The following is a 20,665-nucleotide window of genomic DNA, read 5'->3' on the forward strand; positions in this document are numbered from 1 at the left end:
AACATTCTGTAGTTTTGTCTCATGTTCATCTTTTAATCATATTTGCAAATGTCTTGACTCCACAGCCAACAGAGCAATTTTGTCTTTACTGTTCCAATACTTATGGAGGGCACTGTATATATATATATATATATATATATATATATATATATAGTGACGAGCGTCCCGAACACTCATCAGCGTTGCCCTGGAGACAGAAGCGAATCACCTGCACCCGCTCATCACGGCTGGATCGGCCACACCTGTCGTCCATTCGCCCGCGGCCAGATAAGCCGCGTGAGGCTGGATGGAGGCAGACTGGTGTCTCAAACGCTGAGAACTAATGTGTCGTCTCTTGCTGTTATTGTCTTCCAGAAACGAGCGTGTGACCGAGCCAGCCCTGCCACGAGCACAGCACCGAATCACCACGCCAAGGGAGATAGCCACAGAGAGCACCGCACGACCTCAGCAAGCCACTCTTTCACTCTGCACCCCACGTTTGTTAATAAATCCACCCTCCGGGGTATTTATTTGAGCTCTCCTTGTCGCGTGATTCTTCCACCCCGTCACTATATATATATATATATATTGAAATGTGTGTGTATATATATATATATATATATATATACACACACACACACACACACATTTCAATCATGACAACTCTCTGAAGATTTTAGCATGGTAATAGTTATGACAATGTTAATGTATTTGGTCTTGGTGGAATAGATCTGCTACGCTGCTGCTGCTGAATTGCTGCTACTTCTGGATAATGCTGCAGTGGCAGATTATTGCTGCTGCTGCTGCAAGCAAGTATGGGAATTGCTACTGCCAATGCATACGGCGATACAGTGCTGTGAGTATTTAAGACATACTGCTGCAGCACAAATAACATATAAAATAACCCGTAGCAGATCTATACAGGTGGAGCTGGGGAAGGTGGTAGGTTTAAGAGGAACTGTGAAAGCACACTGCAAATGATAAAGTGAATGCTAACCAGCCATTTTAATGTAAAGTAGCAAGTAGGGTTGCACAATAAATCGAAATTTAAATCGAAATCGCGATTAGACATAAGCTGCGATTGTCATGCGTATCTTTCAGTGAAGCACGGTTCTGTGATCAGTAAATCTCCATCTGAAGGCCAGAGGTCACTCTGGCGTGGAAAGTCAAAATACTCCCCGCAACAGAAACTCATGAAATCCCTATAGTGGTTACTGAATAATTTTTTTTAAATGCTTTCATTGATTCAACGTGACTAATAAACACACGACTATGACAATATATGGTTTATCTGAGTTATTATTATTATAATGTTCATGATAATAAAGTATATCTATAATGCAATGCTAATCGACATTATCACTGCTTAGAATACTATGAAATATGTTGCGTGCCTTATTCTGCGTAAGAAGCCACATCATCAAACTCACTTTTTGAAATAAATGATGTGGTGAATAGGAGTAAAAACTTTATTAAATATGGTATTTTCACGTGCTTTCAGATGGAGCTGCATTTACTACACAGAGCTGTAGTTCACTGTCATTATCGTGAACGTTTTCTTCGATTTCATAATCGTACAATTATATTGTCAGTGATTTTTTTGCATAGCTTGTCAGAGAACTACGGTTCTGTGTAGTAAATGCTGCTCCATCTGAAAGCAGGTGATGGAGATTTCCTACTAATCACAGAACCGGCTTTACTAAGAAGATATGCATGACAATCAGATTCGATTAATAATGCAGCCCTGGTAGCAAGCTCATTGGCTGCGTATGCAACATGAACCAATCAGCTTGTGCCAAGTCGTTTAATGCTGTGAATATCATCAGTTACGTTAATACCCATCAGTCTGCACCATCTAGAGTTTCTAGCACTAGCCCTGGTCTTCCTAAAGAAGTTTGAGTGAGCTATAAAAGGTTTTGTTGTACTATACTGCAACATGTGTCTTAAGACCGCCTTGAAAGTAACATCACAACCCTTCATATGTGGTATAACACAATCATATTCATTGTACCTCAGAAATGAATCCAGCATCTACTTACTCTACAAACAAAGCATTGTGGATGCCACAGAGCACTTAGAGCTGAGATGTAATTGTCCATGATGGGCTGGGAACAACCTTGACAACGAGAGGCAAAGAGAGCCAGAAAACACTTCTGGCAGTACTGCTTCCCCTCACGGTCGTGAAAACCTGAGGAGAAGAAGCATACAGTTATTTGTCATCTTTGAGACCTACAAGCATTTGGCACTAAGACACTTGTTAAAAAGCCTCTTTATAGCTTTTGTATCCCTCTACTTACTCTAGAAAATGTATGATAAATTGCTTGTACTAATTTATGTTTTAATTGTCTGCTAAATGTAAATGTGTGTTTGTGCACACAGCTTCACAGTTGAGCAAGATATATAATATCTTTTATAATGCAACACACTATCCTGAACTGTCCTATATAATAAAGCATTAGAAAATACAAGAATATCAGTTAATTCAGTCAGTATATGGTTAAAAAAATCTTATTCATAATTCATCTCATTCATGTCTATAGACTTATTTAGATGGTAATTGTTTCTAATGTGGACATCTGTAAAAAATAATTTACATGGCACCTCAGTGACAGAACTGACTGCCGTGTATTATTCTCCACATATAGCGCGATCTGAACCCCAAACACGTTTTGTCAAAAAGCTGGTATTGTCCACTTTCAAGTCATCGTATTCATTGTATTCAGGTCAGGTGACAAGACTGCTAGTCACTTCGAAGAGACGTGCTTGCTGAGAGGAGTTTCGTCAAAGCGGACAAAATTGATTGAGGATGGATAATTTCAACAAACTTGATAAACCCGAGATATCTTCTTCAGGGCGCATTGTAAAAGGAAAATAATAGCTGAAACTTTTTCACGGAACCTTGCAAAAGCAGCACCTTACTGTGGTGAGGGAAAAGCTCTGTGTGTTGTGTGGAATCATAACCGCAGCATTTGCCAGGCGTCTACATTGTAAGCAGAGGAGATTACAAAGATTAAGTGTTTTTGTTTAACTCTTGTTACGTCCCATGACGTAAATGTTGTGTAATGTTGGTGTCACGAATCCTGGCCATGCACTTCCACTCATTCACCACCAGAGGTCACCCGTTCACCACATGGACTTTTCACACTACACAGCACATTGGACTCCATTTCCCATAATCCATTGCACTGATGACACGCACAGCTGTTCACAATTATCACGCCCACACCTGATATCCATCTCGCAATCACCATCACCCAATCACTCACTATTTAAGCCTGGGACTTGCTCTTGCTCTGGGGCGAGTATTGTTAGTGTTTATCACTAACCCAGCGATAGCAACTTTACAGAGCCATTGTTTTAGTCTTGCCTTGTTTTCCTGCCGTGTCTGACCCTGCCCGTGTTTACTGGATTTACCCCTTTGCCTTGCCGTTTGGACTGTGTTTGCTCCCCGTTTGGATTATTGCTGTCGACTCTGGATTATCTCTCTGCCTTGCCCCTTCGGATACTGTTCGCTGATCGTTGACCCACGCTTGCTCCACGGATTGCTCTGTCTTGTCCTTGCCATACCTGTTTGCCGATCTCTGACCCTGCCTGTTTTATGACCATGGTTTATAATAAAGCTTTGCATATGGATCCGCACGTCTCACGTCTCGTCAGCCCCGTAACAGAATACTCGGCCAACAAAGGATCCAGCGGCTTTACTTGTGGATATTGGCCAGGTAAGGACATTGCACGGATGCTATTAACCCTCGAGCAGGGCTCGCGACCGCTCGAGGTATATGTACAAGAGTACTTAGACCTCGCCTATTTTTCTGATCTGCCGGACTGTGCACTCATAGACTTCTTCTGTGAAGGCATTAATCAGCCTCTCAAGTCACGTTTAATCCGTGAGGGTCCCCGTACGTCACTCGCTCAGTATATGGACTATGCTTTGCGGTGTGTGGACTCTTCATTCACTGTGGGTGTCGCGGAGGAACGCAACACCGCACTCACTCGCAAAATGGCGGCAACAACAACACCCCTTCAGGTCATTGCCGTCAAGCCAGAGTCTGCTCACGTCAAGCCAGAGTCTGCTCACGTCAAGCCAGAGTCTGCTCACGCCTCAGCTCCTCAGCCAGAGTCTGCTCACGTCTCCGCTGTCAAGCCAGAGTCTGCTCACGCCTCAGCTCCTCAGCCAGAGTCTGTTTCCACAGATTCAAGGTCAGTCCTTCGAGTTCTGATATCCAGTGTGATGGACCCACCACTGATGTCAGTGCGAGTAGCTGGCATTCCCAGGGCCTCAACCCTGGCTGTTACAGAGACTGTTCCCCTGACCTCAATGCTTCCCGTTATGGCGGTTGCCATTTTGAGTGTGTGGGCTGCACACTGTGCTCCTGAGGCCTCTCCTGTCCACGAGTCTGCTCCAGTGCCTCCAGAGGTGGCGGCTTTCGCTGCAGAACCTTCCGAAGTGGTGGCACCCGTTCCTGAACTCACGGTTTGCCCTGTCACGGCCACAGAGGCCGTCCCTGAACTCACTGTCTGCCCTGTCACGGCCACGGAGGCCGTTCCTGAACTCACTGTCTACCCTGTCACGACCACAGAGGCCGTCCCTGAACTCACTGTCTGCCCTGTTACGGCCACGGAGGCCATTCCCGAACTCCCTGTTTACCATGTCACGGCCAGGAGTGCCAATCCCGAGTCCCGAGAATCCAGTTCTCAAACTACGGCCAGGAGTGCCGATCCCGAATCCCGAGAATCCAGTTCTCAAACTACGGCCAGGAGTGCCGATCCCGAATCCAGTTACTGTTGAGACTCTGTGTGAGTCTAGTTTTGTGAATCCGTGTAGGGAGTTGGGTGCCGATTTATTTGGGTTTTTCCTCTTCTAAACTTTTCTCCTGTTTTTCTTTAGTCAGGGAGAGCGGTAAGATCGTTGTCTTTTATTTTGTTTTCTTTTACTAGGGAAGTTATTTTGTTATAACCTTTAGAAAGACTGTTTTGTTTGTTATTTTGGCATTTGCTCTCTCCTGACGACTTGGTTATTTAAGTTGATTAACTACTCTGATATTGTATATTTTCAATATGTATTCTTTTTGGTTTATGTTAAGTTATTAATAAAACATTTGTCTATTTTCCGACATTTGATATTCTTTTGTATCATGATGTTTAATAGAGGGTTTTGTGTGAACCTTTATTGGAAGTGTTTAGGGTGAAAGTGGTAAGAGCTGGGATAGAGGAAAAGGAGATTTCTCAACATTCACTTATTTAATCACATCTTTTGACATTGTTACTTCTGTTCTGAAACCCCTAGACTATAGAGGGGAACGTAACAAATGGGGGCTCGTCCGTCTCTGAAAGAATAAATGGGAGCTTGTTTGTTAAATTTTTGTTTTTTGTTTTTTTTCGTACAAAATTGTGAAATTTTCCCTCACTGCCCTGTGACAATTGTATGAATGTCACTGCTAAATTCAGAATTTGGTCGCATGCAACGCAGTTTTGGTGAGTATTACTTTTTCTTGATTGCTGGCTGTTTTCTTCTTCGGTGAGAGAGGAGACTGTTAGTAGTAAAGGGTAAAAATGGAATTTGATTTGATCTCGTTTACTCTTGCGCCGACTAATGAGGTTTTTAATCGCTGTAGAAAGAGTGATCTTTTGATGATAGCAGATTTCTTTAATGTTAATGTTCCCAGAGAGGCTACCAAACAGGTCGTTAAAGAAGAGCTATACGACAAGTTAGTAAACGAGGGAATTTTACCAAAACAAAGTGATGATAGTGAAGGGATTGAACAATTTGAAGCTGCAGTAGGTAAAGAATTGGATGGTGTGGGTTTATATGACACTAACGTTATGGCTTTGCAAGACCCTAGAATAGCAGTGAGGTTAAGAGAATTGGATCTGGAAATAAAGCAGGAGTGTGAAGCTCAAATTATTAAGTTGAGAACTGTTGAAGCGGAAGCTGATAGGGATATTACATTGCAAAAACTGGCTTTAGAAGCTCAGCGAGTGGCTGCACAACCAGTTCCTTTATCACATACCAAAATCCAATCAGTTTCGACTCCGATATCGACGGTAGCTAGTCCTTTGGCTGAAGGAAATAGCCATGCATCTTGTGATGTCTTGTTTGACCCCAGTAGATATATTAAACTTGTACCACCATTCAGACAAGCAGAGGTGGATTCTTACTTTGTTGCGTTTGAGCGAGTCGCAGGAAAGTTAGGGTGGCCAAAAGATATGTGGACTTTTTATTGTTGCAATGTAGTGTAAGAATTGGTCTTACTTAGGACACACACACACACCTATTTTCAACACATTCCTGAAACAAGGATCAAAGCTCGCATTCCAGCCCATCGCTCCAAAAACCCCCTTTTCTCCTGGGACCATAAAACCAGGATATATGGAACAGTCACATCTGGATGCTTTTAAGAGGAGCAATTTTAAGCGCCTGGCTGGTTTTATCATAAATAAGTCAGACGAAGAAAACTCCCTTTTTGTCACTTTTGAAAAAACCCAGAACTCATACTCCCGGATTTTACTTTACATTGGCGCCACGTACTCCCCTAAACCTAACTCCATTAAGCGCCGTAATTCAAGTAAGTAATCGCTGAAGGAGTGACCTTTAAGACCTCGCGCTTCTCCCAAAGGAGGGGGGAAACGCGCCTGTTTTTCTCCGGCTATCGAAACAGGCAAAGATAGCCACACCTTTGCTTAAGGATATTGTGTGTTTTTTAAAAGGGACAAAGTTATACTAGTTTCTGCTACTGAAACAAATTATACTCGAAAACAAAAACACTATAGACAATATAGGTACAACCTATATGAAGAATGATTTTGTTTGTGACATTTATAAGCTTGTTGCGTTATTTTGAACTTATGGTAATCTTTTTTCAGAATGTATAACTTTAACTGATCACTAGATGTTCAGTTCACATGCTCGATGTGTTTATTTAGAATTTAGGATCATTTCATCTATGGCTTTAACCGCGTAATGAATACAAAGGATATATGTATTTTTGTGCATATCAAAAATATAAGTGTTTGGTTTCAGATAAAAGCTGATTTCATGAATAATAATATGGTGTGAATGAAAATGATCTTTTCTCTGCAAGGTATGATCATAATATGAATAGAAATCTGCTGTTAATAAGTTTTCATGTGATAAATAACTGAACAGACAATTTATGCATAGAAAGACACGCAGCTGTGCAGGGCGGGGCTCCGCCCCACAGAAACACTTGCGATTGGATCAAACACCCCACAGGAAGAATCCGATTGGATCAGGCGCCCGTGGGCAGATCCCAAATCGGCCCGTTAAAAACCAGATGCACAACTGAAAAAGAGTTGGAGTTGAAAACTGAAAAGGAAGAGCTCACGCTCGCCTCGCTCGTCTCTCGTTCTGCTCACGCGCTGCAAAGCGCTTCTGGCCACTAACATCACGGCTGAGCATTGCCACCGCGATCAAAGTTCAACTTTGAAAGAAACTAACATCTGAAGCCAAGAATCGAACGACTTCCTGAGAGCTTCATCGAGTCAGAACGAAGCCCTCCAACCACTGAAGAGTACCCTCGTGACGACGACCTCCCAAGCCGCCAATCCGCGCACGGTCCGTCTCGAACCCGGAAAGAACTGACCTCGACTGAGAGCAAAGTTGAAGCAGAGACTCCTTGAACCGAAGAAAAGCCTGAACTCGACCGAAAGCAAAAGGCAAAGTAAGGCAAAATCTCTTAAATTGGCTGAAACTGGTTATATCTATCTTTTAAGAGTAAGGATAAAGAGTTCCTGCGTGTGATTTCCCTCAGGTTGAAACGAGCATTAGAACCTAAGACTCTCTTCAGATCAGAACAATCCATTGCAACGAATGTGTGTGTTTATGTCTTTTGTTTTGTGTTGTCTAATGTAGTAGTGTGTTAGAGTAGTAAATAAACTTTGATTCCATTAAGAAATCTCTTGTCTGTTGCTATGTGATTCTTCAAAGCTTAATTATTTGCCAAAAAGATCGCGTTACCTATGCTCATGAGCTTGATAACTAAAGTTAACTATTTGGGTTGTTTTATCGTTGGCCAGCGAATAAGATAAACAAGTGGTTAAGAAATAACGTGCCGTTAATAAGGTATCGTTAACCAGGTATAAGTTGGACATTCTGATTAATAGCAATTAATCATATAAATCATGTAATCCTCTTAAGAGTGATTCCCTAAAAGCTAGACTAAAGATAATATGTGGTTAGAACGCTACAGTAGTCTCACAGGAAAAGCACAAGAAGTCTGTTCTGCTCTGCCAATTGAATCTTCTCTTGACTATGATACAATTAAAGAAGCGTTTTTACGCGTGTATGAGCTTGTTCCTGAAGCATACCGGCAAAAATTTTGGCGATATGAGAAAACAGCCAGACAATCATACGTTGAGTTTGCAAGGGAGAAAAGAATTATTTTTGATAAGTGGTGTTTTTCTAGCAAGATAACGACCCTGGAACAGTTACAGGAGTTAATCTTGCTAGAAGACTTTAAGAATTGTGCGCCAGAGAATTTGGTGGTTCATCTGAACGAACAGAAAGTCGCTTGCTTGTCTAACGCCGCTGTTTTGGCTGATGAGTTTGTTTTGACACATCGTACAGTTTTTCCCACAGTGCGACAGTTAAAATTTACTCAGAGTTCAAGCGATTCCCCAAATGTGATGCCACGTGTAATGCGCCCTGTTAGGGTGGAAAACTTTTCTAAGAATACTCGTAAAATTCAACCTGTGAATGAGAGACGAGAATGTTTCTACTGTCTGAGCCCTGAACATCTGATTGCAGACTGTCAGTTGTGGAAGCAGAAGAATTCAAAAACTAAGAGTGTAGCACTTGCTCAGTCTTTATCAAAACTAAGCACAGCTGATGTAGCAGGTTACCAGCCATTTCTGTTGGAGGGCATGGTTTCTATTTTTCCTGATGCTGAGTTTAAGCCAGTGGTCATGCTTCGAGACACAGGGTCTGCACAATCTTTTATTCTTCAGCATAGTTTACCATTTTCTGCTGATACCTACACTGGTTGTGATGTACTAGTTCGAGGTATTGAAATGGGCTGTGTTAATGTGCCTCTGCATATGATTCATTTGAAATCAGATCTTGTCAGTGGAGCTGTTAAACTGGGTGTCCGTAAACCGTTACCCGTGGAAGGTATAGACTTAATCATAGGGAATGATTTAGCAGGTGGTGAAGGTTTCCCTTCCCCAATTGTGACGCATACTCCTGTTGTAAAAGAGTTGACTAACCTTTCTACTTTGTATCCTTCAGCTTTTCCTGCATGTGCAGTGACTCGTGCACAGGCACAAAAATTCAAGGAAGTGGTGGATCTAACTGACTCTTTTCTAGTTCCTGAATCTGCCCCATTGGAATGCACACTGTCCGTAGAGCCTGAGCTTGAGTTTGATTCCAGTTCAGAGTCAAAAACCTCCTTAAAAGTGAGCAGAGAACATTTAGCAACGGCACAAAGAGAAGACTCAATGCTAGTGAAGTGTGTTAAAGCTGCAGATCTTCGGCAAACACCTAAATCAGGGGTGATGTACTTCTGGGATGATGGACTGCTGATGCGCAGATGGAAACCAGACATTGATGATGAGAATTGTCAGGAGGTACAGCAGATAGTTTTGCCTGTTGGCTATCGCACTCATGTGTTAAAACTGGTTCATGAACACGTAATGTCCGGTCACCTGGGCATGACAAAGACATTCTATCGTATTTCCAAATACTTCTACTGGCCTGGTATAAAATCAGCTGTGTCTATTTTTTGTAAATCTTGCAAAGTTTGTCAACTCGCAGGAAAGCCGAACCAGATAGTTCCTGTTGCTCCACTTAATCCAATACCTGTCATGAGTGAGCCATTTGAACGACTGGTCATTGATTGTGTTGGCCCGTTGCCGAAGACCAAGGCAGGACATCAATATTTAGTAACTATTATGTGTGCTGCAACACGCTTTCCTGATGCAATTCCTTTACGTAATCTGAAAGCCAAAGCAGTCGTGAAAGAACTGATTAAGTTCTGTTCTACTTTTGGCTTGCCAAAGATAATTCAGACAGACCGTGGCACAAATTTTACGTCAAGAATGTTTGACCAAATTTTGAAGGAGCTTGGGATAAATCACCAGCTATCCAGTGCTTACCATCCAGAGTCGCAGGGTGTGATTGAGAGGTTCCATCAAACTCTGAAAACGATGCTGCGAAGTTACTGTGTTGAGACGGGAAAAGACTGGGACAAGGGTCTTCCCTTTCTTCTCTTTGCTGTAAGAGAGACAGTGCAAGAGTCGCTGGGATTTAGTCCAGCGGAGCTTGTCTTCGGTCATGTTGTGTGGGGACCATTAAAATTGTTGAGTGAACAACTGCTGACTGAACATCCGACACCTATGACTATCCCTGACTATATTCAGTCTCTCGGTCAGAGACTACAATGCGCTCGTGAGGTGGCAGCACAACACCTTGTAACAGTACAGGGCAAGATGAAGGCACGCTATGACAAGAAGTCTGTTGTCAGGTTTTTCCAGCCTGGCGATTCTGTTCTGGCTTTGTTACCCACCCCTGGTTCTGTGTTCCAGGCGAAGTTTACTGGTCCCTACATCGTTAAAAAGAAAGTAATACAAATTACATAATTGACACACCTGACCGTAGGCGCAAAAGCCGTGTGTGCCACATCAATATGCTAAAAAAGTATGTGACTACACAGTGTAAAAGTGAACCAGAATGTGACAAGGTTACAAGTGAAGAAGAGTGTGAGACGGGGAGTGTTTACTTCCACTGTTGCTATGTTTACCAGCTACACCATGGAAGATGGACTGTGTAACCGAGATTTGAAGAATTTACTTGCTTATCTTGATGAAAGTCAAGGTAAAGAACTGACTGAATTGCTGTATGAATTTCCTAATCTGTTTTCAGATGTCCCCGGAAAAACGACAATTTGTTCCCACGACATTGAGGTTGGAGCTGCATGCCCAATTAAACAGCATCCCTATCGAGTTAATCCACAAGTGTGAGATAATGAAGGCTGAAGTGGAGTATATGCTGAAGTATGGATTTGCTGTGCCCAGTCAAAGTCCCTGGAGTTCGCCCTGCTTACTGGTACCAAAACCTGATTCCACCTATTGCTTCTGCACTGACTATCGTAAAGTTAACAATATAACTAAGGCTGATTCCTTTCCACTTCCTAGGATGGAAGATTGTGTGGATAGGGTGGGTAACGCTAAGTATGTAACGAAGCTAGATCTTCTGAAAGGATACTAGCAGGTGCCTCTGACTCCGCGTGCATCAGAAATATCAGCTTTTGTTACTCCAGATAGGTTGCTGCCATATTCTGTCTTGGCTTTCAGGATGCGGAATGCTCCGGTCACATTCCAGCGTTTGATGAATACCGTGTTGGCAGATGTGGAGAATTGTGAGGTATACTTGGATGACGTGGTTATCCATTCACTTAAATGGTCAGAACATATATCCAGCCTCAATGAGGTACTTCAGCATTTGGCTGATGCCTCATTGACCTTGAACCTTGCCAAGTGTGAGTTTGCGAAGGGAAAGATCACCTATCTGGGTAAGCAAGTTGGCCAGGGGATGGTCAAACCTGTTGAAGCCAAAATAACAGCTATACTTGAGTACCCTGTTCCCTTTAATAAACGAGAGCTGCGATGGTTCCTAGGAATGTGTGGATACTACCGTGCTTTCTGCTCAAACTTTTCCTCCGTTGTGTCACCACTAACTGATTTGTTAAGCACTGCAAAAAGATTTATCTGGACACCCAGTTGTGGACATGCTTTTAATGCTGCAAAAGATTTACTATGTAGTACACCCATACCCAAAGCTCCTCAATTTGATGCCCCATTCAAATTGCAAATTGATGCCTCAGCCACAGGAGCGGGTTCGGTCCTGCTGCAGGAGGATCAATTCGGTGTAGAGCATCCGGTCTCTTATTTCTCTTAAAAGTTCTCAAAGTGCCAGCAGAACTACAATGTTATTGAGAAGGAGGCATTGGCAATGATGATGGCACTACAACACTTTGAGGTATACATAGGTGGTAGTGTGGCCCCTATAATCGTGTACACAGACCATTAGCCGCTAATTTTTCTTGAACGCATGTCTAACTCAAATCAACGACTTATGCGGTGGTCTCTTGCTATTCAAGAATTCAATCTTGACATTTGCTACAAAAGAGGCTCAGAAAATGTCATTGCTGACGTGTTGTCCAGATCTTAAATGTAGTTGATTGTTGTCAGGACAATATGTGAGTGTTAGTGAATCGGTGATTGTTTATTATAAACAACCTTTGTTGTTTATGATTTTTATGGTGGGGGTGTTGCGTCCCATGACGTAAATGTTGGGAGATGGTCACATGTTTTTCTCTCCTCCCTCTTTCTCTCTCTCTCTCTGCTAAGCAGCGCTCCAAATCATCCGCAGCTGATTGCAATTAGCGGCAACGTGGTTTCCCTGTTACACAGTGTGCAACGGATATAAAGGAGCAGAGAGACACAGCTCGGGAGGAGTCCCTTATCCGCTATCCCAGAGACATTGTTTGTTTAGTTGCTCTTGAGCAATCTGTGATCTGTAAACTTAAAGTGTGGTTACAACAACGTTACTGTTGAGACTCTGTGTGAGTCTAGATTTGTGAAACCGTGTAGGGAGTTGGGCGCCGATTTATTTGGGTTTATCCTCTTCTAAACTTTTCTCCTGTTTTTCTTTAGTCAGGGAGAGGGGTAAGATTGTTGTCTTTTATTTTGTTTTCTTTTACTAGGGAAGTTATTTTGTTATAACCTTTAGAAAGACTGCTTTGTTTGTTATTTTGGCATTTGCTCTCTCCTGACGACTTGGTTATTTAAGTTGATTAACTACTCTGATATTGTATATTTTCAATATGTATTCTTTTTGGTTTGTTAAGCTCTTAATAAAACATTTAAATCTATTTTCCGACATTTGATATTCTTTTACATCATGATGTTTAATAGAGGGTTTTGTGTGAACCTTTATTGGAAGTGTTTAGGGTGAAAGTGGTAAGAGCTGGGATGGAGGAAAAGGAGATTTCTCAACGTTCACTTATTTAATCACATCTTTTGACTTTGTTACTTCCGCTCTGAAACCCCTAGACTATAGAGGGGAACGTAACACTCTGAAACATGAAGTGTGGAGTTATCTGCTTTTGCTATAAAACAAACTTTTTATATATAAAAATACTTTCAATGAACTTTAATTTAGTAAGTTACCTGCATAGACCCTTTTAGTGTCAATGTCATAATTATGTCACAGAGCTAGCTGGAGGCAAAACAAAGAGAAAACTGGAAGCGGCCAATTCAAACCAGCACAGATTCGGGTATAAATGGAGTTTAAAATATTATCTTGTTGTGATGTTGGGTGCCAGAATCGATGTAGTACAGGTTCCAATTTGAAATTTTATTGCTGCTGCCACTGTCCCAGACAAAAACAAAATGACAACAGCTGTGGTTAAACGCGATAAAACAAGTGGAGTGGACAGAAACGATCGTCAGAAATGCTCACATTTGCAGCGCACACTTATTTAATCAAAGGTTGATCACGTGTCTACCTGTAGGGATTCGACACCTATCATAGCACCAATATATAATGTTCTTCAGTATTATCAGCGGCTTTCATGTTGTTCAATAGCTAATTAAATGGTGAATTCAACAGGCAAATCCTATCATCTCACTAGAAATTGTGCAATCGGGAGTTTAGCGAAAGGAATTCGTTCCCCCCCATGGACTTCACCTCAAATTCATTCAAGTTTTTGAACTTCAACATGCGAATTCGCAGCATTGATCTAATCTGCCTGATTGGAGGTGACTGAGTCGGATTTTATAGCAAAAATATTACAAAAAATCCATTGCTTCTAGCATCGCTATATTATTCACATGGACTGCATGACTTATAGTAATGTGACTGACTCAAGGACAAGTTTAGATGGGATCTACACTCCTCTTATTCAGAAGAATATCAAGAGATTAAGCATCCACATCACAGCTAGCTTTGTTTCACTCTCCATTCATCTAAGGCTATCCATGTTGCTTTGGCTATTAGTCGTTTTCAGTAAAATGTTCATGCTAGGTTAGCGCAATCATTGGCAATATGCGTTATCAGTTGTTGTTCAGTTAAAGTCAGCTCAGCGTGATTCTGTTTGAGTATCTGACAAGCTTGTTCTATTTTGTTGTATCGGAAACATGCTTATTCTGTAAGCTCTGTAGTTGTATTGGGAACATGCTTGTTCTTAAAGCTGTAGTTGTATTGGGAACATGCTTGTTCTTAAAGCTGTAATTGTATTGGGAACATGCTTGTTCTTCAAGCTGTAGTTGTATTGGGAACATGCTTGTTCTTCAAGCTGTAGTTGTATTGGGAACATGCTTGTTCTTCAAGCTGTAGTTGTATTGGGAACATGCTTGTTCTTCAAGCTGTAGATTTATCGGGCACATGCTTGCTCTTAAGACTTCTGGTTCTGTTGGGAACATGTTTGTTCTAAAAGCTGGTTGTTATTGAGAATGTTGTTGTTGTTGTGTAAGCTTCTCAGGTATTGGCTACATACTTGTTATGCCATCTGGTTAAGTATGCTGGTTTTGACAACATATTCATTGATTCACCGGGTCATTAGGTAAGGGTTGCTTAAGGTATTGAAATTTTCTCTGTCATTTTGTGTTGGGGATATTAGCATATTATTATATTAGCTATTATGGTTTTGTTTTGGGGGGTTATCGCTGCTGACTAATCCCTTTAAATGTTGAAAGTCCCCATGAGAAACAATTACTGTCTGAATCAGGCATTAGAGATTGGATTTTTTGTCATCTGATTGGAGCCCCTTTCCAAAAATTCTAAATCCGATGTGTACCTGTCTAGTCTCCTGACATACACTACTGTTCATTTTGGTCTTTCTTTTCAACAAGAAAAAGTAAAATGAGTGAACAAGTTTACAAAAATGTGTTGTTGTGTAATCATTATATCATGCCTAACATTAAACACAGTCTGTGCGTTATTTGTTTAGGAGCGGAGTACCCTCAGTCAGCCCTTGAAAGGTTACGTTTCTTCTGGCATGGCTTCCTCATTGAAGGCTCTCAGTTTGCCCTCTAAGCCCTGTCAGTTTACATCCAAACTAGTGAACAAAACTGGTGGGCAAGGCTGGTGGTGCCCTGCACAACATGGCGGTACTGCAGGTGTAACCAAGCCGATTTACTAAAGGATGCTGATTGCTGTGGGGGTGTAGATCCAGATACAGTACTGGAGCTCTCTTGCCCTCTGGGCTACCAAGCAAGAAGCCCATGCCATCTGCCGATCTCTTGCTGATCGGGTGGCTATGGAGCAGCATCTTTAGCTGGGCATGTTTATGCTTAAACCAAATAATAATTTAAAACACAAAGAAACATTTTGGCAAAAGGGTTGTTCAGGACGATATGATTCTAAATAGATCTAAGTGTAAAAGAGCCATCTTTTTTAGAATATACTGTATGTCAATATTTTCACTACATTAAAATATTGTCAACACAAATGCACAAATACAAATTTACATATAATAATTTCCTAATTGCATACATTTTCACTAAAAAAGTTCTCGTAGCTTCATAAAATTATGGTTGAACCACTGATGTCACATGGACTATTTTACCGATGTCCTTACTACATTTCTGTGCATTGATCGTGGTAATATCCTTGCTGTCTATGGAGGGTCAGAGAGCTCTCAGATTCCATCAAAAATATCTTAATTTGTGCTCCGAAGATGAACGAAGGTCTTACAGGTTTGGAACGACATGAGGGGGAGTAATTAATGACAGCAATTTTTGGGTGAACTAACCCTTTAAAGGATCTTGATTGCATGCTTCATTGCATCTATTTTATCTGTTTTATTTTTTATTGATTGATGTATTCAGCTAATACCTGTTGTTAGAGCACTGTCCTTTTTGCAACAATTTCCCATGTCAATTAATAAATAAAAGGACCTAATTGACACAACTTGCCATTTTTTTATTTATATATATATTTTAAGGCCAAGGCCTAATAGAGGCTATAACATATTATAAGACCAGGCTGATAGAGAAAAACTATATAATAATAATAATAATAATAATAATGAAAACAAACCAAAAGGTTTTTGTATAGTATATAAAGAGTGTATATAAAACCATGTATTACGATACCACTTTTAATGCTCCCCTGCAAAGTAAACCAAAATGGGCCAGATATACTAAACAGGGCAAATTAGCATTAGAGTGCAATTCCATAAAAGTGTCCTGTTCAGTAAATCTGGCCCTTAGGCTACTATGCTGCTTGAATTTGTTTGAAATAAAAACGCATACTATACTTTAAGTTTTAAGTACAGTGCAGTGTATGTACAGTAAAGTTTAAATACAGTGCTTTTTCTTAGATTATCCACTGAATGCATCAGTAAAAACTATCCCATTGGCAAGGCAAGGTTCACTTAATAACCTGTTGAAGCCTATGGTTAAATGGGTCATGAACTGTATTTTTTATTGTTTTATAATGGGTCCTTAAAGGGTTAGTTCACCCCAAAATGAAAATTCTGTCATTAATTACTCGCCCTCATGTCGTTCCAAACCCATAAATCCTTCATAAGCAGAATTTACATAGCATCAGGTCATCATCAAGACAGAGGAGACTTTTTAGTTCTTCACTAGCAGACCTAGTGGGAATCCCTGCAGACCTTGGGGGTATGCCGCCTACACACACATGGCACAATGTAGAAGACAGAAAGCAGTGAAAAAACAGTGCTTATAACTATCAGTGAGGTTAGCACATTCATAGTACAATTAGGAGATAGAAAGCAGTGAGAAACACCACTAATAATTATCAGCTTCCCATCCATCCCAGGTCAATGCACAAGCAGTGACAGAGAACTTATGCTGAGAAGCTATTAAAGAGACGTCCAAGTTGTAAAACTTGGCAAATGTGTTTTGGGAAGTTCATCCGGCCACTGAACATATGACCACATATGCCCCACATGACAAGGCCATACCCCTTGTAGTGTGGGCTTGCACAACTATAGGGCAGGTTACATTCTGTGACTCATAAGCCAGGGCTATCACATCCACAATCCAATGAAATAGCCTCTGCTTCAATAAAGGCCAGCCCATGGTGTGTCTACTGAAGTACACAAAGAGCTGATCAGAGAGTCTAAACTGTCTAGTGCATTAAATACAAACATGCAAAGTGCATACAGGGCAGAGTGGTTGCTGAAGAGGATCCTCTCCTACAGTGGGTTCTCTCCTGGGGTGAAAGCTTAGAAAGATATCACCTGGGCTTTGAATGGTGTTGAGAGCACTTTAGGCATGTAACCTTTCCGTTGTTACCACTTTACGCCTGCACACTTGACCCATCAGGCATTTGCGAGTCACTAAGATGCACATTGAGCCCGAGTGTCAAGCGAATGAGTTCATGATGGCTTGTGAGTCTAGACTCACATTTCTTCATCACTGATCGTGTGCCCCAAACACAGAAAGTGGTTGATGTGCAGATTTTGGTGGCTACATAGCACGCTTTTCAAGTGCGCCATAAGTAACCAGTTACCAAGGAATGTAGATTTGATGTGCGGCTGTTGTTGTTGAGCTTCACAAAATGGGAAGTGGCTATTAGAAAATAGCAAAAGCAAAGAAAATTTATATTTCCATTTCCAAAGAAACAGTTAAAAAGTTTTAGTCAACTAGAGATGTTTTGAATCAGTCATGATCAGATGAAACAAAAGAGCTTTTATACATAGTGTTTGAGAGCAGAGTTTTTTTTTTGTGTATGTGTATGTGTGTGTGTGTAAATATTTTGAATAGAAGATCAAAAGGTTACACAATAACACACAGCAACCAATCACAGCCTTCTTTGCTCATATTGACCAAGAATGCTGTTGTAATGAAACATATTTTGATGCTTTACTGGGGCATATCATCAGTGATGTTTCCCAAGGTCATTGGGTGTTTTGGGTCTCTGAAACATCAGACACCCTGTCTTATTCACCTGTGATGCTGAGTGCAGTAAAAGTCCTACAGAAAGACTGTCCTGGAAAACCTCTGCACCCTACCTTCACAGGTAAGCACCTTGTCTTCCATCCTTGTGCATGGCAGTCACTGACAAGGCCCTCATATTTCTCTCTCTTCTGCTCATTGGCCTCCTCCATCTGATCATCCCACGGCACTGTGAGCTCCAGCATGACAACATTCTTTGATGCCTCTGACACCAGAACGATGTCAGGTCTGAGGTGGGTCTCGACGACATGCTGTGGGAACCTAAGTCCATTGTCTGCTGCCAGTCCTGAGCTGTATATATAAGCTCTGCTGTTGCTTTAGATATTGTCTTTGGTTTCTCTCCAGCTCTGATGAAGCTGATGGTTTTCTTTGAGGGTCTTGGCCCCCTAAAGCTGGTAATGGGACTACTGATGCTTTCTGCGATAGTCTTGAGCACTTGGTCATGCCACCAGCAGTACCGACCATCCCCAGTGCCTTTGGACAGCAGCATAGAATATGCTCCAGTGTCCCCTTTCTCTGGCACATGGGGCAGAGTGGCATGTTGGCCAGGCCCCAGCGGTGCAGGTTGGACGGGCTGGGAAGAATATCATAGACAGCTTGTACCAGGAATCTAATACGGTGCGGCTCCGACCACCACAGGTCTGTCCATGAGATCTTCTTCTCCACAGCCTGCTCCCACCTGGTCCTGGCACCTTGCTGCCTCATTCCCACAGCTCACCTCGTTTTGGACTAGTTGCCTCTGCTCTTTTCCTTGTACCTTATTGTACTGGGGGGTTGCTTACGTAGCCCATCTCTTCCTCTGGCCACTTCTCCCACCAAGACTCTATGGCATAGCCATGATTCTGCTTGCTCAACTGCTAACTCTGCTCTCCACTTTTACAATCATTTACTCATTTACAGTTTACTACTTAAACTCCTCAGCAGACATAGCCACCTCCTTAAGTAGTGACTTATTCTCCTCTCCAGCTCTGAAAGGGTGGAGACAGGGAACTCGTACAGAAGCAATGGCCACAATATCCTTGGTAGAATCCCGTGCTGGTAAATCCACACCTTGAATTTTTCAGGAAGACCAGATTTATCAACTTCTTTCAGCCATCCCTTCAGCTCCTCACAGGTGTTCTTAATGGACGCTGTATCCTTAATGCTACTGTCAAAGAACTTCCCCAGTCTTTTCCTCCTGGCCCTCTCCCTTCACCACCTCCTTAGGCAGTCGTGGCCTAATGGATAGAGAGTTGGACTTGTAACCCGAAGGTCGTGGGTTCAAGTTTCAGGCCCGGCAGGGATTGTAGGTGGGGGAGTGAATAACCAACACTCTCTCCACCCTCAATACCACAACTGAGGTGAGACCCTTGAGCAAGGCACCGAACCCCCAACTGCTCCCCGGGCAGCAATGGCTGCCCACTGCTCCGGGTGTATGTTCACTACTGTGTGTACACTTGGATGGGTTAAATGCAGAGCACAAATTCTGAGTATGGGTCACCATACTTGGCCACACACCACTTCCCTTTCCCTTTCCCCTATGCTGCTCATCTCTCCATAGGGTTAGAAGCCTCTTCCTAAGCATGATCCAAAGCTCTGCCAAAGGCCCACACTCCTCCTCACCTGCCTCCTTGTACTGCTTCCTGATACTATGGATCTTAACAGCCCTTTGGTTCTTAGTGTAATGTTTCTTCACACTCTTAACCTCTTCAACATCAAACCTCTCAGCAGCCATATTCACCATAACGGTTGTCATAGTACGCAGCTGCTTCTCCACATCTCCTTTACCTGTTGCATTCTATCAGCATTTGTCGAACTTCTGCCACTCTGTTGTTTTAGAGGATTGAGGCGATTTGATCCTTCTCTGTCTCACCAGGTACTCGACCTGTGCATTGCGGTGCCTGCATTCACTTCACACACTTCATCCTCGACTGGTGGATCTTCAGGCCTCTGTCATTCTTGCAGATCTTACCACACAAACACTCAACACTCACTCCCCTGGGGGTATGACTTCTTACTTAGTCATAGCTAAGCTTATTAGCTTATTACATAGCGTAGCTTATTTGAGTCCTTCACTGAAGGTGCGGGTAAGGGGTGCTGACCCATGCCGCCCCGGTTGCCATCTTTTTGAGCAGCCATCTGTCTCTCCAGATGTTACCATCCTTTCTTGGTTGTCAATCAGCCCATTCCTGGTGGTCACTGGTTGCTCCATTCTTACAAATTGTAATGAAACATCTTCTGATGCTTTACTAGGGCACATCATCAGTGATGTTTCCCAAGGTCATCAAACACCCTTTCTCGGGCGATCCAGCTGAGGTTGATCAAGCCTCAGCTTGGGCCCTAGCAGCACAGATCTTCTTTCTTGATCCAAATGCATTTGGAGGCTTTCTCTGCTGCCTCAATGCTGTTACCGATATTAGTGGAGGTGTTGTATATCAGGTATGTCAGTGATATTTATCAGGTTAGAGCAAAGCAGCTGAAAAGGGGGTGATCACAAGCACCCTTTTGAAAAAAAAAAAAAAAATGAAATGGGACACTATGGTCTCGTGGACTTAAACATAAATAGGTCACTTGGAAAAAAATCTTGAAGGATCAATAAAAGCAAAATAATCTAATTAAAAAAACACTATTAAAATAACTGATAATGAATCATAAATTTGTTAGGACTCTTTTTTTAAAATCCATTAATTAATATTGTAAAATCCATAATATTAATCTTGAATAACTATTATCTATTATCTATTTATCCACATGATCA

At 41.9% G+C, this 20,665-nt stretch overlaps 1 protein-coding gene across 3 annotated transcripts in view; it reads right to left on the minus strand.

Moving 5' to 3' along the window:
- LOC306852500 (transforming growth factor beta-1-induced transcript 1 protein-like) overlaps positions 1–20,665 on the minus strand; it is a 122,462-nt gene that overhangs the window by 30,957 nt on the left and 70,840 nt on the right. For all 3 annotated transcript variants that reach the window (XR_013782617.1, XM_079389393.1, XM_079389392.1), the window contains one exon: positions 2,019–2,167. Coding sequence is in view for 2 of the 3 variants with exons in the window: in XM_079389393.1 (XP_079245519.1) it covers positions 2,019–2,167 (149 nt within the window). In the remaining variant the exon portion in view is untranslated. The remainder of the gene's footprint in view (positions 1–2,018; positions 2,168–20,665) is intronic.

The sequence above is a fragment of the Barbus barbus genome (assembly GCF_936440315.1).
Source record: "Barbus barbus genome assembly, chromosome: 32".
Classification (NCBI taxonomy): Eukaryota; Metazoa; Chordata; class Actinopteri; order Cypriniformes; family Cyprinidae; genus Barbus; species Barbus barbus.